Source organism: Bufo gargarizans, chromosome 2 (genome assembly GCF_014858855.1).
Source record: "Bufo gargarizans isolate SCDJY-AF-19 chromosome 2, ASM1485885v1, whole genome shotgun sequence".
NCBI classification, from domain to species: domain Eukaryota; kingdom Metazoa; phylum Chordata; class Amphibia; order Anura; family Bufonidae; genus Bufo; species Bufo gargarizans.
Window position 1 is genome coordinate 215326062 of NC_058081.1, and position 26848 is coordinate 215352909.

The window sequence follows — 26848 nt, forward strand, 5'->3', positions numbered from 1 at the left end:
TCAATAAAATTTGCCAGTTGCCTTGATTTATTCTTTACAGATAATAAAATTTGATTTATACTCTAACAGTTGATGACTTGAAAATTATACTGACTGTTAGGGATGAGCGAATCAAGGTTCAGATCTGAAGTCGATTTGTTTATAAAAACTTCATTTTAATGTTTTACGGAGACCTGTCATTAAAATGTATGTGCTTTGGTAAGGCAAAATTTATTAAGTCATAAAGTCGTACAAGACTTCGGGGAGTAACATCAGGCTTCAATTGTATGACTTTAAAAACATTTTAAAACAGGAATCCAAAGTCAGCTTTGGTACCGAAGTCAACTTCAGATTCCAGTTTTAAAAAGTTTTAAAAGTCGTAGAATCGAAGCCCAATGTTATGCACCAAAGTCTTGTCGGACTTCGGACTTAACAAATTTTGCCTCGCCGAATCACATACATTTTAATGCTGTATGGAAACAGGTCTCCATACAGCATTAAAATGAAGTTTTTGAATGAATCAACTTCAGATCTTGGACCCAAAGCTCCATTTGCTCCAAGGCTACTTTCACACTCGCGCTTTGGCTTTCCGCTTGTGAGATCCGTTTAAGGCTCTCACAAGCGGTCCAAAACGGATCAGTTTTGCCCTAATGCATTCTGAATAGAAAAGGATCCACTCAGAATGCATCAGTTTGCTTCCGAACAGTCACCATTCCAGCCTAAAGGTATCAGCCTACAGCAGGACATTGTGTAGTTTTACAACAGCTGGAGGGCCACAGTTTGAGGATGCCTGCTCCAAAGAAACCAGCACCATGAAAGATTGGAAGATCTGTCTTTTTATCTCTAAATATCAAACAGAATTTGGGAACATTTAGCTTAAAATGTTAAGAGGATAATATCAATATTTTAGATGCTTAATGTATTTGTAAACGTCACAGTCAAATTGAATGTGCCATCCAACCTCTATAAATTCATAGAACAGAGGTTGTAGACAAGCAACTGCTTACCTTGTCAATAGCGAAGACAATATCCCCTCTGATAATCAGTGAACTAAAATATCACTGTATAACCAATACATTTCTACAATTTTGCCAAATGAATATTTATGACTGGAGAACCTCTTTAAAAACAAATCTGAGGTGCATAATTGTATAGCTATGTTTATCACTAAAGTATGAGAATCACTGTCATCTTAAATAAATTTATATTGATGTGGTGGTAATATATGATGGCTCTATCCAGTGTTTTTCTTAGTTTCTATTAGAAAAATAAAATTGGGAGTTTTCACTGTTGCTAACATTTCAATGTAAACAAAGGAATGTTGGCTCTAGGACTCATTCCTTGAAAGAAATAAAAAAATACCATTCATTCTAGCATATTAAAATACAAAAATATACATGCTCAAGCCATTTCAAGCCACAGTTAAGGTTTTTTAGTCAAACACTACAATGATACTACAATAACACTAACAATCCAATAACAATAAGTAGTGTTATTTTTTCAAGGCATGAGTGTTGGAGCCAACTTTCTTTTGTCTGCATGAACTCTAACTAGCATGAGAGGGGGAGGTGTCTTTCTGCCTCCCTTGCACCACCCAGGATTACCAGGAGCCAAGCCTTTACATCATATGGTGAGCTGGAATATTATAGATTTTTTTACCAATTTTTAAAATAAATTTCTCTCTCTCTATCTCTTTCTGTCATTTAACCAAATGGAATCACTGTCAATTTGGATTCAGATCCATTTAGAATTTTTACAAATTTCAGGTCGAATCCAATCAGCTTAGAATTCATTTGCACATCTCTAGTCTTTAGCTACTTTATAGGCTGGGATTAGAGATGAGCTAATCGAAGTTCACGAAGTGGAATTTGGCCCAAATTTCAGGAAGAATTTGATTTGAACCGAATCTGAATTTCCTCACGCTTCGTGATAACGAATTGCATTTTTCCTAAAATGGCTGCTGCATGTGTTAGGACATGGAGCAAGGAACTCTGAAAATAAGGGATCACCCACAATGCCATGCATGCATCCAAATTGCCATTATACAGCTCTGTAATTCTAGCAAACCCTTCTTGTTAGTGGGGTGCTAGTGCTGTTTGATACAGCCATTAACAGGGTTTATTACAAGGAAATATTTCTATGTCTTATTTGTCCTTGTGCAGTGCAGTTATATATTCTAAAGCATTTTTTTAGCTTGTATAAGTAGAAAAAAAGGGCTTATTAGTCGTTGTGTGGTGAAGTGAGGAAAATGACAGCCCTTTTTGGCTTGTATTAGTGGCAAAAACAATATATATTTGCCTTTCAGCAGTGCAGTTATATGTTATAAAGCCTTTTGTGGCGTGTATTAGTGGCAAAAAAAACATTATTTGCCATTTAGCGGTGCAGTTACATGTTCTAAAGTTTTTTTGGGCATGTATTAGTGGCAAAAAATATATATTATTTGTCGTTCAGGGGTGCAGTTATATGTTCTAAAGCCTTTTGTGGCGTGTATAGGGGGAATAAAATAAGGGCCTATTTGTCGTTCAGCAGTGCAGTTATATGTTCTAAAGCCCTTTTTGGTCTGTATTAGTAACACAAAAAAAAGTATTTGCCGTTGTGTGACAATTACAGCCCCTTTGGAGTGTATTAGTGACAAAAAAACATATATTTGCCATTTAGCGAAGTGCCAGGCCCTGCACAGGAGGTGGCAGCGGCCTAAATGTTTCTGGTGCAGCAGAGTAAGGGGTCGTGGCAACAAGAGTTGCGGCGAGAGCCCTGAGCTCCCGGTGTCATCTAGCGATTATGTCATGACCAGCAACCCAGCGATTCTAGAATGGTTGACTCAGTCATCCACTTCATCCCAAGTGACATCAGACCTCCTTGAGCTGCAGCGGCAGAACAGCATCCCCCAATTTCGGAATTTAACCCTCCATATGATGGACCGATGATATGATTTCTTGATGATCCAAGCGGACAGGAGTACTCCCCTGTGTAACTTCGATGTCAGCCAGTTGCAGCTCATGCGTGACACCTGCCATTTGCTCAGGCCCTTTGAGGATGCCTTGCTATTTGTCAGTCGCCAGCGCTACGGGATGAACAACGTCATTCCACTGCTTCATGTCCTGGAACAGATGGTGGTGAATATGGCTGGTCAGGGGACTGGAGACGTGGAGCCTAGATCTCATGTCCACATGAGCCCTGTGGGGTCTTAACTAGAGGAGGAGGAGGACATTGGAGCACAAGCAATGTGTAGCGAAATGGGTGGTTTTTATACACAGGTGATAGGGGAGGAGAAGCAGGAGTAGCCAGAGGAGCTCCAGGGCGATGAGGAAGATGAGGCAGAGGACCCAAACAAACCATGGCAGTATGCAGTGGATATGGAGGCAGGGAGTCCCTCCGAGTCACTTGAACAAATGCCCCAATGCATGCTCACTTGCTCGCGTAGTGACAGCATAATTGTAATCATTCGGCAGAGCGATGACTTCTGGCTCTCCACCTTGTTGGACCCTCGCTACCGGTCCAAAATGGGGGGCCTTTTTTACACCCGCTGAGAGGGAGGACAAACTAAACTACTATAGAGACATCCTATGTAGTCAGTTGGCGGCTGCCTATCTGCGCCATCGTTCATCCTCTCGCAGGTCTGATCGGGGGGTCCTCTGCGTTCATGTTCCTGTGCCATGGCTGCTGTGGAAGGGTGCGCGGATAGGAGCAGTTCCAGCTCCATCAGCAGCAACTTGAGTCTAGAGTCACTGCCTAGTGAAGAAACTACTCACAAGCAGCAGCAGCTAGACCTGGAGCAGGACCTGAACCAGCAGGTGGTGGCATACTTGGACAGCACCCTGCCATCCCACATTGAAGATCCGCTGGACGACTGGGCAGTCAAACTTAATTTGTGGCCGCAACAGGCAGAGTTTGCCCAGGAAAACCTGTCCTGCCTGGCCAGTAGTGTGGCATCAGAGCGGGCCTTTAATGCGGCGGGGGCCAAAGTTACCCCAAGAAGAATTTGCATGTCCACCCAAAATATGAAGAGACTGACCTTTGTCAAGATGGATGGATCAGCCAGGATTTCCAACCACCAATGCCTGATGCATCAGACTAGATCATCCATGGTGCCACACCAACACTTTGACAAGAGACCTTCCTTAGCTACTATTCTGATACTGCCACAGGCCTAATGCCACACATATGATACTAAGTGCATCTTCTGTCACCCACCATTTTCAACTGGTACTGGTACTGCCACCCACCTCCCCACTCTGTTATCGGGAAACTCTGTGGTTTCCTGATGCTGCTGCCATCTCCACACTATGTCACCTTGCCACTCTGTGGTCTCCTGATGGTTATGGTGCTGCTACCTCAACACTATGTCACCTTGCCACTCTGTGGCCTCCTGATGCTGCTGCTGCCACCTCCACAATGTCACTTTGCCTCTCTGTGGCCTCCTGGTGGTGCTGCTACCTCAACACTATGTCACCTTGCCACTCTGTGGCCTCCTGATGCTGCTGCTGCCACCTCCACACTGTCATTTTGCCACTCTGTGGCCTCCTCCTGATGCTGCTGCGGCCACCTCCACACTCTATCATTGTGCCACTTTGTGACCTCCTGATGATGCTACTGCCACATCCACAGTCATTTTGCTACTCTGTGGTCTCCTCATGCTGCTGCTTCTGCCACCTCCACACTGTTATTGTGCCACCCTGTGGCCTCCTCCTGATGCTGCTGCCGCCACCTCCACACTTTGTCATTGTGCCACCATGTGGTCTCCTGATGCTGATGCCACTTCCACACTGTAATTGTGCCACTCTGTGGCCTCCTGATGATGATGCTGCTGCCACCTCCACACTCTGCTATTGTGCCACCCTGTGGCCTCCTCCTTATGCTGCTGCTGCCACCTCCACACTATGTCATTGTGCCACTCTGTAGTCTCCTCATGCTGCTGCTGCCACCTCCACACTGTCATTGTGCCACCCTGTAGCCTCCTCCTGATGCTGCTGCTGCTGCCTACACCCTCTGTTGTTGTGCCCCTTTGTGGCCTTCTGATACTGCCACCACCTCCACACTGTCAATGTGCCACTCTGTGGCCTTCTCCTGATGCTGCTGCCACCTCAACCCTCTGTAATTGTGCCACTCTGTGACCTCCTGATGCGCTGCTGCCACCTACAGACTGTCATGGTGCAACTCTGTGGCCTCCTCCTGATGCTGCTGCCACCTCCAGACTCTGTCATTGGGCCACTCTGTGGTCTTATGCTGCTTCCACCTCACCACTATGTCATAGGGCCACTCTGTGAACTTCTCATGCTGTTACCATCCTCCTCACTTCATGATTGGGCCACTATTTCTCCTTATGGCCTGGCTTACATCATTTATTTGACCCTTCTTCTGATCTGTCAAAAGGAAGGAAAAATGAGACGCACATCGGATCCTGTCTATGTAACAGCTGTAAGACCTGCATGACATGGTCCCTATTTTGCATCAGAATTGGCTTATGATTTGGTAGCCAAAAGCAGGAGTGTGAACAAAACACAGAAGACATGCAAATATTGCATTCACGTGTCATCTCTGTTTTGGATCCACTCCAGTTTTTTGGGGCCTTAGCAATACTGATGGATTACTGACCAAATGCTGACCGAGTAAAGGCGGATGTAATCATGGACATCAACACAAACTTATTGCTAACACCCTCTCCACTCTGTCAGGGGGCTCGACTTGTATAAGAGTTTAATAGAACAGATTCTGTAGACATCTATGTGGAATCAGCTGCCGACTGTAAAAGGAGTGTGCTTCTTCTTGACGCTAATGTTGACCTGCAAGGCTGAGTTTACACTTTTTTGACCCCATAACTGCCCAAATAAGTGAAGTGTGCTGTGATTCTAATTAGTGACGCCTGTCATCTACATGCCATACTGACTCACAGTATTGTTTCACTACCACAGCAGCATCCCTATCCTGGTTATTACAAGGCACAGTGTTCTACACCACTATAAAGGCTCTCTGCAGCCAGGAAGAAAGCCATTTTTTAACGCGATTCGCAGAAAATAAATTCGTATGAAACTACATTTTTTTCAAAAAATTTGGCAAATCATCCGAATCAAATTCTTTAGAAATTCGTTCATCTCTAGCTGGGATGATAAATTCAAAGCTCTGGAAATGTTTACCAGCATTAGGGGGGAAAAAAAATTTCCTTTGATATTAATGAAAGCGATATGGAACAAAACTTAATGTATTGACATACTTAACAGAAAAGTCTTCTTGAGTATCTGTTAGGACTTTTGCATTATAGATAAATGTGAACAGTTTAACCTTTGATGAAATAAAAAACAGAACTGGCAATTAATCCATTTTAATTCCGTAGACATAGTAATCGTGTTATAAGTAGCAAGCTATTCCAAAAGTGACTTCATTTGTGTCTGCTTTTACACATGCCCATTGTCCTAACTATTTCATAAAGAAGCTTTCCCATCAATTAAAATTCCATATCCTCGACTCTTCATGTGCTAATAAAAAGAAAAGCCCTGCCTGAGATCAATACACATTAGCATATTTCTCTGAATAGGATTGAAACACTGTAGCTTAATTATTAGATTTTGCCTCTACAAGATTAATCAGGCATATCTTATCACACCATGACCACTCAATATGATAAATCAATTCTGCAGGGCCCCTTATGATGGCTCTCTGAGGGCAAATAAAAAAGGTGAAGAGGGGAATTTTCTGCTGAGAACCAGGATTATCTCATCCTAAAACGTGTGAGAAGATAATTGTCTGCCAGAGAAAAAGAAATATGGAGGCTTGTGATATACTGTGTTGAAGTCAAACTGGTGCTAAGTAGTTGTGATGGCTATAAAGTCAGAAACATGCCATAATATCAAGGTCAACCATCCTTATATTGTTGGAAAGATGCGACTGATAATGTCGGCAATTCGGCATAAAGAAAATACAACCAGGGAAATAAATACATTGCTTTATGGTTACACAAAGCCTTAACTTCTTATTTCCTAAAGTAAAAATGTACTAGCATTATATTTACTAAACCAGAGCAGAAATTAGTTGTTTCTGTAGTGATCAAAAATATATAAGCGCAAATATTCCTTGGACACACACAGTCAAATGACTATGTCAATTGAACCATGTTGGTAGAGCTGTTCTTCACAGTTACCTTGTTTAGACGTCAGGGTTATTTTCATCTACTGTTCTATTGTTGTTGCTAGTTCTCTGCATGCTCAAAAGCTTTGCCTCAAAAATCTCAAGGCAATATCCTCAATAGTGTTGATCGCGAATATTCTAATTGTAAATTTTTATCGCGAATATTGGCACTTTGAGAATTCGCGAATATCTAGAATATAGTGCTATATCTTCGTAATCGCAAATATTCAATTTTCTTTTTCAATAGTACCCACCATGATCCCTCACTGCTTCTTGCTTGTGGGCCAATGAGAATTCTGCAATATCTTTGACGTTAGGAGTAGTGTTGTTTGCAAATTTTCGTAGGGCAAATTTTTATCAGAAATATTCCGATTGCCGATTTTTGCAATCAAAAAAATAATGGAGATCTGGAGATCACGAATTCTCGAATTTGCAAGTATATGACGAATATTCACCCAAATAGTCGCAAAATATTGCGAATTCGAATATTGCCCCTGCCGCTCATCACTGATCCTCAATCCATATTTTTACATGCTTATTCTTTCATATCTGTTCAACGTTTGTGTTTCTTTCAGAACTTTGACTAGCCAAGTTACATTTGCCTTGCGACACTTTAACCTGGGCCAATTATATAGTTTTTTTTCTTCCCTCTGTTTTCATTAAAAGATGACTGTCAGCAGTTTTGACCATGCTAAACTGCTGATGCTAGCGAGGGGCATGGGAAAGCAACACTGCACACTTAGAACATAGAACCTTTATTATCAAGAGTAGTGTGAATATAAACTTTCATTTTGTCAGATTCTGCTTTTGCATGTGCCCAGAAGGTGGGGCTTTACTGTGAGTGCTCTTTGTATTCAGTTGTTTGACAGCCTTTCCGCCTGCTCTCAGTGAAAGCTGTAGTCATCTCCTGGTTGGATGTCAAAGCTGGCTGTGAGCACTTTGCAGTGAAGTTCTGCCCTGGACACTTGCAGCAGCATGGCAGAATAAACATTCATATACTCACTACTCCTGATGAGAAAAACTAAACAAAAAGTATGTTTGTAGTGCTCTCTCCAGCCACTACCTAGCAATTCCACCAGTTTAGCTTGGTTAGGCAATTGTGGAGACTGACTAACCTATGATATTCTTCTTTATAACTGTGTAACAGAAATCTGTTTTAGGTGACGTTTCCCATTAAGTAACTAATATTTAGACAGTGTAAACTTAGGGGTCACTACGTACAGTACGATATATTTCAATCTTGTATGCCAACAAATAATATCATAGAAAAGTAGCAAATTCCATTTTGTTCCAAAATGTGTGACTTTTTGCTGTTTTACACCACTTTTGCACTTTTAAAAAGTGGGTGGGGAAGTGAGCACTGTTAGGCATGCTAATTATTTTCATTCCAGATTACTGGATCACTGTGTCTTTTTTAGACATTTTTTTTTATAAATCTTACTTTGCATTACCTATTGGTTTTCTTGCTGCTACACCTCTTTTCAATCAAGTGTCTAATAAATATAATGTGCGAATCAAGTACACCAATAATTAGGTACAAATTAAGAAAGAATTCTGACAAATGTAGCTTAGTAGATCCCCACTATGTCAGCTGTGCCATTGTTTTCTTTTATGAGGGCACACATGGATAACCTAGGTCTATAAATCTTTTAGTGATGCTATATGCATATATAACATACCAAAGACCTATAGAGATTATCAATACATCAGGGCTTTCCAAAATCAGAAAAGGAAAACTAAGTTAATTTATTTATTTTTAGCTGATGATGTGATGATGCGGTTTGCAGCTGTACCCAACCTAAGAAGCACAAAAGAGTATTGCTGTTCTAATCCAAGTTAGTAAAATAAACAGAAAATAATAATAATACCCGCTAATATACATATGAAAGTTCTTCTGCAGTTTGGCATCCTATGGTTTACGCAAATTCCTATTCTAGTTGGATATTTGTATGTTAACAATTAAAGGAGAATATTAAAGATTATGTGAGACTTTAAATTCTTTCTGAGACATAACAGTACATTTTCTCAACATAGTTATATATTTTTATTTTATAAGACTATCTGGAACATCAAATGATCCTGAGGGCAGAACAAACAATGTCAAGGTTGATTAGTTTCTAGGATTCTGTCGGGGAAATGCCTGCTTATCTTGGACACTTATCTACGACATGAACCCATAACATAACAGGGAAAGAATGGAAATGACGATTCTCACTGTGTGATTAGAAATTAGTCTCCTTACAATACAATTCAAGTTCAACATAAATTTTCTCTAAAGATGGGAAAAATGATACAGAGAACTTTTCTTCTGATTGAACAACACAAAGACTATATAAGACTGCATGAATAATAGTATATTAGGTCATATATGTCTATACAGAATGGCAACCTGTAAGATTGGGTGTGGAGGACTTGAGTGAAGGTGGACTCCTTTCAAATAAGTCTGTACACAATAGTGGGAGGTGGGAGGTACTGCAGGAAATGTTTTTTACATTGATGCAAAAGTACTAGATATACTCAATATAGCCAAAGAAATAGAGAGCCACATATAAACAACTCTTCCAATGTTTCAGTCCTTCTGGACCTTGAATAAATGTCACCAAATTGTTTTCTGCTTGTTAAAATCAGATAGCAAAAGATATCCCTTTCTTCTAATCATTTTTATTTTCTGATTAGAGGAGCATGAACATGATTATGAGGGGCGGCCATCTTGCCTGAGTTGTTTTATGGCAGTGACATGGGCCATGGACACAATGGTCAGGAGGGGACCTCGGTGACTTCTATGGGAGAGTTTTCTAGGCATGCTCTGTGACCTGTGCAGAGATAATTTTACAAGCAAGGAATAGATAAACTTTGACAATCACCTATTGTGAATGGTGGATCCTGTCTTATCTATACACAGAGGTGATATCATTTCAGGCAGAATAAGAATGACAGATAAGCAGGTAACTGCAGTTAAGTGATCTGTACATACCAAAAAGTGGCATTTATTATTAAGCTCAGGAACCTGAGCGAAAACTGCAGGATTTTATGGTTTTTGTTTAAATATATTGGCATGGAAAATTAAAGATAACTTAAAAAATGTTTAACATAAAAAAGTGATTAAAGCAATAGGTCATTTTCTGATGACATATTCCTTTTAAAGGCAAAATATGTCATCAAAGCATGGCCAATTGTTTTAATCAAGTTTCCATGTTAGGGACAATTCTTTGGAGATTTAAAATAAGCTTTATGTTTCTATCTATATTTTAAAACATCCTAAAAGCATGCAGTTTTCGCATTGGTCACTATGCTTAAATAAGACTTCCTGTTCTTTGACATCAGCCACATGAACCACAGACATAATAGACTGGAGAGTATCTTATAGACTTCTATGGGGACTTTTCTAGGAATGCCCTGTGGCCTGTACAGACGTCAGGAGGGAGAAGACAAGCTATGATATTACCTATTCTGAAAAGTGGATCCTGTGTCAATTTTATATAGGTCATATCCATCATTGTATTCCTGATTGTGATGATTATGTGATGGCTGCTGAAATGTTTTATTTTATTTTTAAATACAGTAGCAATAGTAATATGGAAAATAAAAAAAATAATTTACTAAAAATATGTTTTAAATAAAAAAATGATTTGTGTCTTCATTTTTAGAAGACACGCATTTAACTAATATAGAGAAAAAACTTAATAAGTACCTTTTTAATTTCCTTACTTAGTTTAGTTACTGAATAAATGCAATTACTGTAATGTTTCTATAAATTTAGGCCATAATGAAACAATATTGCGATTGAAAAGGGGTTTATTAGAAATAAAAGCTATATGGCCGATCTCAGGTATGTTCTAATGGAGCAAAAAATACACACTGCATATTGTAAAAGATTGATTTTAAATTATTATTCTGCAGTGAACACCATGGACAACATTAATTTATCATTCACCCCACACTTAGTTTTATGAAGTAAAAAAGTCGCAAACCTCCTGCTTAAATTTAAGCAAAATAATTTCTACGCTGCTCCTGCCACTTTCCATAGAAGGCGTAACAGAAGACTTAAATCTATGCCAGCTCCTAGCTACATAGATTTCAGTTTAGGCACATGGACAGCCAGAGAATGCACCCGTCGTAAATTAGGCGCATCCTCAGGCAGTGCAGGGGATATCATAGACTGGCATAAAAAGCCAGTCTATGATACATTTCCCCCATCTTTTTGCTCTTAAACAGGTATGCAGATTAGATGAAAGATGAAGTTATCCCCTATTCTGCTGGAAATTGCTGAGAAATGTACTTGGCTATCTATGTAGTTCCCATAGATAATGAATAGACTAGTAGTGCACATGCTCAATATACCACTCAATTAATTTTGAGAGTGTGGGGCCCCCATTCTCATGATCTGTGAGTATCCAAGCAGTGGGACCCCCACTGATCTAATAATTATTCCCTCTAACAGGAAGTCCTCTTAATCAATCTAAACTTCTCTGCTAATTATGTATGGCGAACATTTATCAAGACTGTTAAGGTAGTTTTCTGGCTTGGAAAAGTTGTTACATGCTACTTTTTATGAAAAATCAAGCAAATTTTTGTGAGCTACACCACATTCAAAAGTAGTATGAAAAGTAGGTCTGTTTTGGCAAATAGATCATTTTTATGACGCATCTATGATGTATAACATTTTTAAATGTCGCAAAAATGCCGCAGTCAGATTCACAGGACACCAGTTAACCCCCTGGCATACTATAATTTACAAAGGTGCAGCCACATTGCTTGTGCACTGAATTTAAAACCAGCTGAATGCCAGAATTTTTGTTTTTTATGACATTAAAAGGACTTGGATATGATAAATACCTCCATTTATCTTTAAAGCAATTTTCTGATACAGAGCACAAAATTCCCGGTATAGATATAGGAGGGAATTTATCATTGGCTTTAAGCCAGGAAACTGACAAATTTGTGTATATGCCTTATTTACTCAAAAGTTTTTTAGCTGTGGTGGGGGGTCCAGGGCACAGCAAATTTACTATTATTCCTAGAGACTGGAATAAACCATAGCTTAAATCCATGCCAGTTCAGTTATAGGTAATCAGAATTTTATGAATCATACCTGTGGGTTCAGGTGAATTTTCTGGCCATTATGTGATTTTTACATGACATTTTCACATATTTTACCCACCGGGCTCCATCTATACAAGTGAAACTCGAAAAATTAGAATATTGTGCAAAAGTTTATTTATTTCAATAATGCAACTTAAAAGGAATTGCATTAATGCAACTTAAAATTAGAATATTGTGAAAACGTTTAATACTCTAGGCTCAAAGTGTCACACTCTAGTCAGCTAATTAATCCATATTCCCTGAGCAAAGAGTACCTGAGATTGTGACTTTGGGGTTTCATAAGCTGTAAGCCATAATCATCCAAATTATACCAAATAAAGGCTTAAAATATCTTGCTTTGCATGTAATGAGTCTATCTCATATATTAGTTTCATCTTTTAAAGGGAGTCTTTCACCTAATCTGAGCATTTTAGACCGCTCAGATCAGGTTATACACTCTTTGACCCTCATTGCAATGGTACCTTTGTTTTCTGTGTCCCTTGTCCAGATCATGAAAAAAAAACTTTTTAAACATATGGAAATTAGCTTCTGAAGGTGCCCAGTGGCGGCGTTACTGGGCGATGTGCCCAGAAAAACACCTCTTTCAGCCCTCTGGCCCACCCTTCTGTCCTATTATTACCTTCTCCTCTGCCTCCAGCCAGCAGACGTCACGAGCGGCAAGAGAAGAAGTCAAGCTGGGAACTGGCCCACACCTGCACACTGCTCTGTCCATTATGGGCAAAGGAACAGCTTTTCATATTGCGCATACGCCGGCAAACACTAAATGGCACCCGGCTGGCGCATGCGCAATATGAAAAGTTGTTCCTCTGCCCCTAATGGGCAGAGCAGTGCGTAGATGCGGGCCAGTTCGTAGCCTGACTTCTTCTCTTGCTGCTCATGACGTCCGCCAGCTGGAGGCAGAGGAGGAGGTAACAAGAGGACAGAAGGGTGGGCCAAAGGGCTAAAAAGAGGTGTGTTTTTCTGGGTACATCACCCAGTAACGCCGCCCCAGGGCACCTTCAGAAGCTCATTTGCATACATTTAAAAAGTGTTTTTTTAATGATCTGGACGAGGGACAAAGAAAACAAAGGTACCATTGTAATGAGGGTCAAAGAGTCTATAAACTGATCTGAGCGGTCTAAAACGCTCATATTAGGTGAAAGACTCCATTTAAGTTGCATTACTGAAATAAAAGAATTTTGCACGATATTCAAATTTTTCGAGTTTCACCTGTAATTGAAGGATGGATGACACTGCAGTCACCGCTGCAGGATTAAACACTGTGAGGTGCAACAGTGTGACAGCAATGTCATCTCTCCTTTGGTTCTTCTACTTACTCAGATGATGATGGCATCCAGACACAAAGTATCTGGACACAGCAGCCACCAATTCACATAAACCCACATTGGCATTGTGTCTAAGTGAGTCTTCATATACCGCAATTTTTATTCAATTATTGAATTATTATTATCCATAAGCCCCTTTATATTTAGTTTGCCATTTCTGCCATCTCTAATTAGGTGAAGACTAGCTGCCATGATGTCTACCATACACAGCATATAGAGGAGATTAAACTTCCCTATCACTATCTCTGATATAGATAAGCAGTACAATACATTACAGATAAGTACTTAGGACTGTACAGTAGATGTGAATCCAGCAGCTGAGAGACAGTAAAACACTATTAGCTGCATGTTTGTGGGCCTCTGATTGTCTTTCATTTAGTTCCTCCTCCCTCCTCCCCTCGTTATAGATTTCTATATGATCCCTCAGTGAGCTAAAGGTCTATCTCATCTCCCAAGGCAGATTAATTAGTGAATTCATAGTTAGTGAACACTTCTGGAGGGAGCTGGAGGGAGCAGGAGGGCATTGGAACCTGATAAGTGGAGAAAGAGGCATTTTCTCTGATAATATATATAACAAAGTTTCATAAGCACTATTGATTTATGCAAAATGTGGCAGGCAGGCAGATGATTTGGAGCTCTGTTTCAGAAAAAAATAGTTCTGACTACTATCAATATATTAAGAAATTAATCTATACAGAATGTCAGAGCTAAAAATGGGAAATTATGGCTATTTAAGATCAGGAATATCTATTTTCATAAATCAGAACCATAAACATTTTAGTAATTCACCAACCCTCTTTTTCCAATTCACTAGCAGAACTTTATAGTTAACATTAGACTGACACATACCAGTTGCGCAATTTATATATTCTATATTATCTATTAGATGAATCACACATAAATCTTGCTTTAATTCACTGTGAATTAGGTCTAATTAACAAATTGTCAAATGCCAGTTTTAAAACCTATGCGTTTACACCTAGCGCATAGACTATTACAATTGCTCTAGCAGTTTTCCATTTTCAGGTAAAACTGCCTTATAATTTTGAGCATTAAAAAAATTATTTGGAAGAAATGTACAATCCTTTACCTTTTACCAATAAAAGGAAACAGAACAGCTAGACTCCAAAAATGAATTAAACCATTAGAAATAATGAATTTGCTTTTGCTGTTCAATGCTGTTTGCAAATCGCTAACAAAATTTTTTCCTTGATCATGTGTGGAAAAAGCTAACAGCGAGCCATCAATGCACTCTGTATATCACATGTAGAAAAGGTCCCTTCATAATTAATTATCAAGAGAAAACGAAACATAAGCCAGAATACAGAACAGCAATTATTCCGCTCTAAGGTCCTCATTAATTTTAAAACTTCTTTGGATGCAACACATTTTGCTGCATTTCCCTACTGTTCACACCACTGTGTCCTTCCCATTCCTGACACCTCATCGTTGCTTTCACCAGACTTCATGTAGTAACCATGGCAATGCCTGAAGAGTTGTTGTTCTCATAGGAGAATCAGACGGTATTGTGCACTAAGAAATAGCCTACTGAACATATGCTCTCAAAATCTCATTAGTAATAGTGTCCACGTTATTCCCTGATCAGGTTCTCTAAGATAAAGTTGAACCTGCCTGTACTGGTAGGTCATACAGGTCCTACCCATCAACTTCTATCAAGGGCAACTCTTCTGGTGCACATAGATCAGCTGTCATGTTTATTTGAAGTTTTAAGCAGATGATGGGTGTAAAACCATGTGTCGCTGTCCTAGTACAGAAGGCATGACTGGAGTCTTGCCAGCTTTAGACTTCCCAGAGCACATGGTGTTATGTTTTGTTTAACCACAGGCATCTGGCAAAGGACAATTTAACTACAAAAGACATATAAAGAAAAGATGAATCATACAGGTCATCACTGGATAATTGTTATCATGTACAAAAAAATAAAAATAATTAGATGTTCTTCTTTTAAAGAAAGAAAGCAAGCTTGTCTTCAGGAGTTTAGGCCCCCAAACTGCCATCATCCTGTTATTCAGGATGATGACAGCTTCTAAGTGAGGATCTTGGAAATTCTGAGGGAGGCCAGTGCACTGCGCTTCACTGCACATGTACTGTATGCTGCTGGAGGTGGCTTGCCTACAGGATGTCAAGCCAGAATGTAAATCAAGCTAGGAGGGGGACTGGCCAATGTAACTCTTCTAAGGAGCAGCTCCTCCCCCATAACTCCTTACATGCATTGGAATATGGAATTCAAATTTATTTTCCTACCTTATGCCAAATCACTCAGAATATACAACTATCACTGTGAAGTCGATACTATCCTGGATTACAGGTTGTTGGGAGTTTGGAGGCCTAAATTCTGATGGTAAGTTCCATTTAAAGAAATTGGCAATTACAGTATTGATTATAGCTTACATCAGTAGTGGACCTTACCACCATGCAAATCAAGCCAATGATAGGGGCTCCAGAGATAAGGGCACTCCCTGCTTGCCACAAGCATTTGGCTGAAAAAAAATGAGAAAAGCGGCAGACACATGGCCAGTGAAGCTGGTTCTACTGCACAGGAGCACATGGAAAGATGGGGAAATCCATCCCTGCCTGACATTAAAGGGTCACCTGACAATAAACAGATGTTCACCTGGGACCCCAAGCAATCCACTGTGATCTGTGTAGAAATCTAGCATCAAAGGGGTTATAAACCTTTTTATTACTGATTATCTATCCTCTGGATAGATCATTGGCATCTGATTGGTGGAGGTCATCAGTAATAAAAAGGGACAGAACCCCTTTGAGTGCTCAAATTCCCCCTGAGCACCATGAACAGGGGACATTAAGTATTATATAGTGGTCATTCAAATCAATGGATTGTCTGTGTAATACAGGACAGAACACGACCTTCAGAGCTAAAGAAACTCTTTGTTATTGCACTCCACAATGTCCACAGTGTGAGAGACGGGAGCCCTGAACACTGGACGCGTCATATTAATTATCTAACAGGGTATATGAAAATGGGTTTTCTAAACTTTGATTGCCGACATTGTTCTTTAATGAAAAACTGCTTTAACATATTATATAAATCAACCAACCTGCTTCTCCGACATAACAAAGAGCTGTTCCTCATTCTTTGTAAAGGCCATATCCCTTAAAATAGGACCAGAGTCTACCACTTGTATGGTTTCATATTGTACTGCTCCAGTGATGGGGCCGTCAACTCGAATCTGAAATTAAAAAGACAGACAGGGTTTGTAGTTTAGCATCAATTGCATATAACTATTGCTTTGTAGAAAAACAATTTAACTTAACAGAATAATTATGATAATTATTGCAATATTATCAAACACAAAACATAGAATTATCAACAATGGGAAGATACAATGATAATGAATTTTAAATATGACTTAATTTTATAAGTATATTTTGTGACTGCTGAGAGGTGACTAATCTTTCTTCCCATAGTACATTTTCAATGATAATATTTTAGATTATCGCATAAATTAAACCTCATAACACTTTTAGAATACGTAATAGGTACTGCATTCTCACTGCACCGAGTCTGGATTGGCTATCCTTGCACAGTATAAAGAAAATTACTGTCATATTCATATTGACTCTTAAGACTTACAGAGGTCACTCACTTCAATGTTGAGGCCAAAATAAGATGTCAGCACTTTTAAAAGCTTAACTTGCCAAAAAAGTCTCATAGTCCCTGATCAGTTTATAAAGAACAAAAATTGAAAGTCATACACATAGATCTCAGCAGGTAAAACTGCTTGATTGACAGAGGGTTACCCTTAGAAATGATCCTTAAAATTCTTGTAGTCAAAGATAGATTCAAGTATAACAAAAATGTGGCTTGTCCATTCGGTTATGGATAATAATGGAAAATCATGAAACCACTTTGAAATAATAAGTAAAACCTAATATGTATATTCAGTTGGGTTGGAGTCATGTATAAGCTAGATATTCAGCTAATAAACTTTTTATAAAGTACAATAAGCAGAGTCAACAGTATATCTATCTATCTATCTATCTATCTTTATCTTTTCACCTCGAATCCTGGTTTTTCTTCTGCATCTACTTCATCTAGTTAAAATCTGAATTCAGATATTCTTTCTCTGTCCCTGCCTTATAATCCCCTCTCTCTGAGGACCTGCCTGCAGAGGGCAACAATTACTGAGTCCAGGTAATAAGTAAATCAGTTTATGTTCAAAGACCCACTATCACAGAGGCGTGATGTGACAGAAAATATAAGAAAATTCCATTTTGGTGCACTGCTTTAGGGAATCAAGCTGAAAATGAAAGTTGTAATAGGAAGGGACAAAGTGACATCTAAGGGTGGCCACACATATTAGATAAACTTGCTGATTTTGGTGGGAACTGGCCTACCATGAATTTCAACATGCCTGATGCTTATTTTTCTCACTGAAAAAAAGAAGTGGCATTTGACAGCAGTTTACCCGCTCTCTCCACTGAGAACACATCCACACTCACATGAGACCTGACCATGCATGTTAATGACAGTGAGGAGAAATAGTTGTAGACCAAAAGCTTTCTAAAGTGTATGGCACCTTAACAGAGATGTCTACTGCCTTTATCCTTCTTTCTAGAACTCAAAGTCAGGCTAAATAGTTTATTTCACCACAAAATGTATTTTTGAAATAAGTCTTCACTTTTATTATATGAAGCCAAACATGCCTTAATATTTAATATTGCTAGGCTCAAAAAGGCGTTGCAAGAGATATGCAGTAACAGGAATGTGAAATTCTATCTGCAATGTAACAGTACATGAAAACTACAAGCTAAGTAAGCAGGTGAGAAATGCTGAAAGCTTTATCAAAGCAGAACAGAACATAAGATGACTATTGAGAGAACATCTGCTTTGCGTCTAGCTTTGTGTTCTCAAGTTGCCACTAGTCAACTTGACTTGGGCCTTTAACCCAAAAACCACTTCACTGCTGCCAGTCACAGCTTTGTACTATGGTTGATCCCAATATCGGCTGGACAATAGACAATTGTTCTTTTTGAAGTCTGGGAAAAAGGTTTCTTTTATGTAATAGGTACAAAGCTGAAGGAAGAGAAGCTGGTAACTAAAATCCATTGAGAAGCAACAGCATGGTTTTCGAGAAATATACCTAGAACTCAAACCTAGGAGTTCAGAAGTAAAATTGAGGTGCCTATATGGAAGATCCATCCACAAATTCTGGATGAGTGACCATTGTGTTACTATTGAAAATGGTGTCAATATGATTTCAGTTTATAACTTAGGGTATATTAAATAAAGTTTTGTATAGCCTTCCCTATTTAGGTTGGAATTATAATTAACTGTATAGAACTAAATGTAGCCATGGCTAGTGCATGATAGTTGATAAATATTACATCTTCGGGTGTTCCACTCTTGTGACCCCCATATTCACAAATATGGGGAACCCCAGTCCTCCTTACTAGTAGATTCACTGTAGCGTTAGTGATAAAATCTCAGATTTTTTTTTATAATGGTACCTGCTTTTTTTTACAATTCTTTTTTATTAGGAATACTATTTGTACATCTAATCTTAGATGTTGTCGATATGTTTTATAATGAAAATGATCCTTTCAATAATTTGTAAAGAAATATTGCACCAATTGAGCTGAAACAACAGAACATCAATTTACTATATACTGATTCACGGTATATAATAAAAGAGGAAACTAGACTTTCCATAAATGAACATTTCTACCTATGAAATCACTTGACTAAGTGGCATTGCTGTTTTATAGCTATTTTAGTCTTTGAAAAAGGTTAATATGCCTGTTAATTAAATGTGTCATGATGGAAAAGGCCATTCAAAAAGTTAACCGTTCTGACTGTCTACTTTCTTGTAATTGAACTCCAGAGTTGGAACAGATAGCAGAGCTTTAATGTCAATAATTGCCTTTTTCTGTATTTATGCATCAAAGCACCCTCCTTATCATGTGTCACTCAAGACAGAGATTAGGAGGCATCGTGACATAACAGCGCTCATGCTTCACAATGTCCTTTCAGAAAAAAAACCAGAAGGGCATTTCCCTTCTTATTTAATTGTTTTTATGTCAAAGATAAGGAAACAAAAGTGGTGTAAAATAGAGAGAATGGATTCTATTAAGTGGGACAACTGTCAACCAAGTAGCCCATAGAACAAGCAAAAGGCATAGTTTAACCTTTTGTGCCCAATGCACTGCAAAATCTAAAGGTCCCTTTACAGGGAACGACGATCTAGCACATTGTCGGGAAGAAAGTGTCCCTTCCTGATATTCTGCTGATCGCTAGCGGAGGAGATCTGTGCATTTACATGCAGTGATCTCCTCCAGAGTATGGAATGGAGCGATCACTAATGCCATACTGTCTCATTGTTTACACAGCACGATCTTCTACTACGAGACAATGATCTTTTGTGCTGCTCAAAAGATCCAATTACCTCATGAACAAGCATTTTGCTCGTTCATTGAGTAATCGGCAGTGCATTTACACAGCCAGATATTCGCCAACGAGCGTTATTAGCGATAATCTTTTCAATTGTCGGCCAGTGTAAAGAGCCCTTTAGACTTTAATTATCCTTCCCTTTTCATATACTTGTAAGTTCCTTTATGCATTTATAAAAAGATTTGGCTTTGTTGGTCTGGATGAGTATCCAACCTTTCCATCACATTACTTTTCTCAAAAGTTATCCTTCCAGACTACTTTTTACTGTACAGACTCTAAACCATGAATGCTCAACTAGTTTTAGTAAAGGTCCACCTATCTGGATCTGTGGTCAGGTGAAGATCTGAGCTGTCCTTTTGTTTATTAATGTTTCACAAACTTTATAGCACTATTTGCATGAAGACTTATTATTAGGGTCCATTCACACAACCGTATCCATTTTGCTGTCTACAAAACATGGATACCAGCAGTGTGTGTCCCGCACATTCTGCTCTATGTTAGAAAAGCCTATTTTTCCACAAAACACACAAGTATAGAACATGTTCTATTTTTTTGCGGGTCGTGGAACAGAAATACTTTACAAATGTCTACATCTTTTGTGGCTCCATTGAAATGAATGGGTCAGCATCTGATCAGCAAATCAGCAAAAAATGTGAATTATATGTGGATTGAAAATATGGTCATGTGAATGGATCTATATTATTATTATTATTATACTAGACCCCTACATTTAATAGAGTAGATCCTTAAAATTAAGCAGACCAGAGTTCAGCCCCTAAAATTAGTTCAAACCCTAGACCAAACCCCTAGAATTAATCAGATCCCAGACCAGCCCTTAAAATGACTTTGAGCCCTAAAATTAATTTGGACTTGTAAAAATAGATCACACCCCATTTCAGCCTCTAAAATTAATCAAACCTCAGACCAGTCCCCAATAATGAATTTGACTTGAGGTCAGCCATCTAAGATTAACCAGACTCCAGACTATGCTCTAAAATTAATTCAGACTCCAGATCAGACAAAAAGTAAATATATGCTTATAATATACAAAGTTAATATTTTACTAACTGGCAAGCATTAGGACTTTGCTGCACACAATGCCCTGATGCTGGCTTGATCTGGTGAACTGGTGTCCACAGCAGTCAGGATTTGAACCGTGGTCCCTCAGCTGAGGACTATTACATACAACTTTTAAAAATGTCAGCAATTTTCACACATTTTATAGATCTCAATAGCTTTCCAAAAGAATTTGGTCAAAGCAGTAACTCAGGGTGGCACTGAGAAATAATGGTTAGCACTGCAGCCTTGTAGGACACTGTCAATGTGTGTATCATATGTGTTTGGGTAGATTTCTCCAGGTACTAATTAAAATATCCTGACATCTAAAGAGTAATAGACTCCATGCAACTAATTGATAAAAACAATAAAAATAAGGTTGATGGACAATTGTCTGATTAAAGTATAGAATCACATGCAATCTCTGTTTCAAAATGGCTTTTGGGGGACATGGGTCAATATAATGAAATGACAAATGATAAAACCTACAACAAAACAAACAAAAATATTAAGAAAGTTGGCCAGGCTATTACAAGGCATTTGCTGATATCATGTATAGTACTTTAGCAAGAACTCCAGTCACTAAACTCCCACAGTCTTGTAGCCCAGAGAGCAAATACTACATTGAAAAGCTAATAACCTCCTTACAATATGAATTTCCTTAATAATAGGAATAATATGGCTATTGCCTCGTCACACATAGAGCAGGTGAACACTGGGCTAGGAGAAACTGTGCTCTAATCTAATGTCAGAACATTATTATTATGATGATGAATTCATGTTGTTTAATTGATTTCAGTTCCATTTTCTTTTACTATTGATCCAATCATTATGCCCTATTTTCCTCCCCAGTCTTAGATTGCTATGCAAAAAATCTACTAAGATCTTTCTGTCCAAAATGCCCTCATATTAAGACATAATTGAACAGTATGTGTTCTGCTTTGTAACGGTTTGTTTTTATATTTCTGAAAGAGGTACCAAAAATAATTAGCTCATGAAACTTTATGTCCATTTCCAGTCTTGGATTTTGTACAAAAATCCTTTTATCCACTTATAACAGTATTGTATTATGGAACCATATTAGGATTATTTAAGATAAATGAGGTTAAAATATAGATCCATAATGCAACTGTATTATCTTATATGTGCAAAATATGGTTCTGTATACAGTAGATATGTCAGGCAAAGCAAATGTTCATAGTTTCACTGTAGTGAAGGCCTCCCATTTTCTACAGTCTTAAAGGGGTTTACCCATCTCAGACATTGATAGCATATCGCTAGGGATATAGCTGGGACCCGCTCCTGTCTCAGAACAGGGCCAGTGATGAGAAGGAGAGCACACTGTGCAAACGTGGTGTGCTCTCTATGAAGTTCCAAAAATAAATAAGACCAATACTAGACCATACTAGCCGACTTGTCATAACGTGACAAATTATATATTTATTTACCTCAGAAGTGACCATTTTCTGATTCATTCAAGAACTTTCTGTTTCTAACTTAAAAGTACTTTTGCCCTATATTTCTTCAGTGGTCCTGGAATATCACATTTAACCCAAAGTGAACCCCAGAGAAACATACCGACGCTCACCCGCTGTAAGTGATTTACTAATGAAGCAGTGAACATAAAGAGACTGAGGCAAACCACGTAGGACACCACGTGGGACACCGAAACTAGCTGGAACTGCATCTCAGCTTCACTCTGCAGGACAAGTCAGCACGGGACTACACCAGAGTCTACTGGGAGCGGTAACGTACACAAACTATCGTCACTAATGATTACCATAACATTTTATATGGGGGAGGACTTGTGATTCAGGACAGGGATATATCTACAATCTGATAGTATAAAAGATTTTGACCAGGCACAAACACTTATACGGAGCCATATCAGAGTGGTTGCCAGCCACTTTCAGCCCCGATTCAGACTGTATACATATATATATATATATATATATACCGACATATAACTGCCTTGTCTCTATGGGAAAGAGAGATATATTTTATTCCAGCCAGTTGTAACCAGCTAATCAGCTGTAGATGATCACCTAACTTATACTCCATTTTTTTACTAATTATCTAAATTATTTGGGTCTGTTCCGGAACCAGTGGAACTTATACTTCATTCCGGGGCATTTTAATATTCAGAGACAAGGTTATTTTATTTTCAGTAACATTTGTTTTTTTATGAATAAACTGGCGTAATATTTAAATTTAGTTCTAATCCATGCCTCGCCAAATTTGAGTGCCCTCCACTACTTTATTACTAGTGAGTCTAGTGAGTGTACTTGGCTATTTTTCAAAGTCCCATAGCAGCAAATGGAGAGCGCACCGCATAGTCACAGCCACCTCCCTATTCACTTTTAATAGCCAAGCCAATGCCTGTATGTTTTCGGTACTTCCACTGTGTAAACGGAACCCGTTCTGGAAATAGAAGCAGATCCCAAAAGTGAAAACTGCACCTGTCTGACAATGATGGCATATTCTAGTGCTATGCCATCAATGTTTGAGATGGGAATATTTTTCTCCATATTGAGACCTTCAGAGCATCTAGATATATGTACTCTTAAGCTAGCCATACAAATTAGCATGCATGTGTCATAAACAGGAGAAGGGAGAAAGCTCCTGCCAGACACCTCTGACCAATTCCAACTTCATGTAGAGTCGGGAAGCTCCCATACAAATTAGATGGTTGGCCTGTCCTGCCAAAATTGGCAGGGTTCGGCCTAGACTGTCTAGTATGTATGGCCAGCTTTAGTAAGATATATAGAGGAAAAAGGAGACAAAAAAAAACACAGTGCCTCAGGCGTGGTATCGTCGGGTGGCTTATAGGTAAGGTAATACTGGTTATGCTTACCAAAAACTGTTGTGAGAAGTCACAACAGCTAAGAGTCGCTTTGCTGGTTTTAGCCCTACTAACATAAGGTTTAAGCCCTACCAGCTTTAGTAAGATGACATGAAGGGTAACAAAGAACATGTTTATTTATTGAATCTTCATAAAGAAGATATGACATTTTGAGGATTCCAAAGACAAATAAATATAGTACATGGATACACAATTGTATTTATCATTGGGAATGAAAGAGATGAAATACCCTTTGTTCAACCACAAATAAAAGAAAGGTTAAATATGATCCTATCCCCCAGGACCCATAAACTGAAATAACCAGCACAAGGTAACCTATTACCACCAATAAATATCAGATCTTGTTAAAAAAAAAAAAAACATCTACTGAAGTCTTCCTAACCTTTTGTAGCCTGTGCTTAGCCACTGTTAGCAAAGGGCTTATCACTTTAGTATTGTATTTAAGACAAAAAAGACAGTAGATTCCCAAGGGACCCAAGTCAGCAAATGTCCTTCACACCAGCTACTGTCAACACCACAAATGAAGTGAAAGTGGTGAATTTCTGACTGAAATTAATTCAGTGCTGACCCCCTTACTTCGATATACATCTACCTTGCTTATATTGTAGTTTAGCCTAATACATCACCAGCTGATTACCTAGGCTTCTACTCAATACTCAGATAAAATTATGTACATTCATAGATTGTAAGCTCTTGTGAGCAGGGCCCTCATTCCTCTTGTTTTAATTGCTGACTTGTTTGTTGTTATTGTACTTATTACACAAACCCCTGAATTGCAAAGTGATGGAGAATATGTTGGCGCTATACAAATAAAGATTATTATTATTATTATTATTATGGAAAAAATACCACCGGAATGGAATGAGATGATCGCCACTTGTATAAGCAATACTGGTCACAAAGTGACATGAATAAACAGCTTGTATCCTACATATTGTATCGAAACAATAAATGGTAATGAAAGATAATATTATACCACCACTCTAACCTATGGATCTCTATATTGGTATGCTATGAAAACCTAAAACTTTTGTAATGACCAAAGCTGACACAGACACAAAGATTTCCCATGACACTTTCTATTTTAGAGCATTTCAATTTTTCAAAAGTAGTAACACAAAAAAAAACCCGCAGAATAAAGTTAAAATGTCATTATTACCATATAGTGAATACCATAAAAATTAAACCCTATAAACAATAGCACAAAACTTTTTCTACTTTATATCCTGAGAACTTGAAGTCCTTAAAAAAGTACAGATACAGATGCAGCCGAGCTAAATTTGATGGTTAACGCGTTAAGTAAAAAATGGCACAAAAGGGTAAACTAACTCTTACAATGTATTTCAATAGCTTTTGTCAAAGAGGGCACGAGATAACACTGTGACATATGTTATCAGAGTTATCATTATTATCTGTAGATAACTAAACAGATGATAGACCCATCGGGATATACCGTATAATGTAGTGGAAAGATATCATGAAGGCCTACATGTTAACCAACAAGATAACTGCCTACATTTTCTAGCTACTGATATTGGAAATAATGTATTCTGCAACATGTCTGGTGTTTTTTTTTTGTGTTTTTTTTATGTGACGGCTAATTTGTCTTGTAGCTAGCAAACAGCATTGGATATGACAATGTAGTTAAATAGACCCAAAGTCATTCACCCTACAGGGGTAACAATGTGTTGTCTTCTGTCTGCACTGCTGCCACACACTTTTACAGAGTCCACTTTTCTGGTATAGCAATGTCACGCTTATACATGTTGTATTCAATCTGGTTTTTGCCTTATCATTTAATTCCTGAGTTGGGTTGGTTGCAGATCACAGGCTGGAGAGCACTGGGCATTGCCTTCAAGATATCTAGAGAGGCTAGAAAAAGCCTCCATAGTTTAATTAATAGCTTGGGGTTTAATTAGAAGATGGCACCTGGCTACAACATTGGGATAAAGCTTCACATACAATTTCTAGAGTAGGTACGCATGTGAACCTTTCACAAAAAATCTTACCAGAAGATACAGCTGGAGGGCAATGTAAACTACGCTACCATGGCACAAAGTAAGAAAAGTATTGTGTGGATGTGTTTTATTCACCATACAGGTATAGTAGGCATGGTCCTGAGCAGTTGGTATGGTGTAGCTGAGATGACCACATGAATTCAAAATATAAATCAAATTCTCAATCACATAATAAATAAATAATGCATAATAGTACTTATAGGTAATATTTTTCAACATACCCAGAAATATGTTATTTATCCCAAATGAATGTAAAAAGTGAAACTCATCTGTCATATGACAAACTCTAAAAAAGCTAAAACCAGCCTTGTACCTCACATGGATCCAGAGCTCCTACTATGCATTGCATCACTTGCTCTACTAGGTTTTCTTCAGGATGGCAGCTCAGGGAGAATGTCCCTTTTGCTAAAGCTCAGGGGGTCTTTTATGCAGCACCTTTTTCCCTGTAACTCTCACATATTCTAAAAGTAGATAGGGCTAGTGGCAGATGGAAGATGGAGCTGAGCACGTGCGACCACCTCAGTGATGCTGCTGAGGTGGACAGAGAAATAGAGAAAAGAACAAACAGCAGATGGCGATATACAGATAGATTTTATTAAACTCAGTGTCTATATTTAAATTTTAACTACATGAAAGTACTAAAGTATTCATATCCGAAGGCTGGTTTAAAAAATATATCAAATTTTTATGGCATAACCCCTTTAAGTAAGTGGATGGTTTTCTTGCCAACTGCCACATAATAATATGGGAATATAGCCAAGCAATTGCTATAGCCAACTTATTGTTCTTCTGGTAGTAATGTTTGCTTTGCTAATGTTTATTATTTAAGTTGTATAACATGACATATTTCATATGTTAACGTGTATTTGTATATAGTGACCTAGGTAAGTCGTCATGAAGGTGTCCTAAGTATTCTCAGTCAGCTGTGTGAAGACTGGCACTTCTA

General features: G+C 38.4%; 1 protein-coding gene across 1 annotated transcript in view; it reads right to left on the reverse strand.

Moving 5' to 3' along the window:
- The window catches only part of PLXNA4 (plexin A4), a 756456-nt gene that overhangs the window by 359642 nt on the left and 369966 nt on the right, over positions 1-26848 (reverse strand). Inside the window, exon 4 of the mRNA XM_044279996.1 lies at positions 16613-16744. Coding sequence (XP_044135931.1) covers positions 16613-16744 — 132 coding nt within the window. The remainder of the gene's footprint in view (positions 1-16612; positions 16745-26848) is intronic.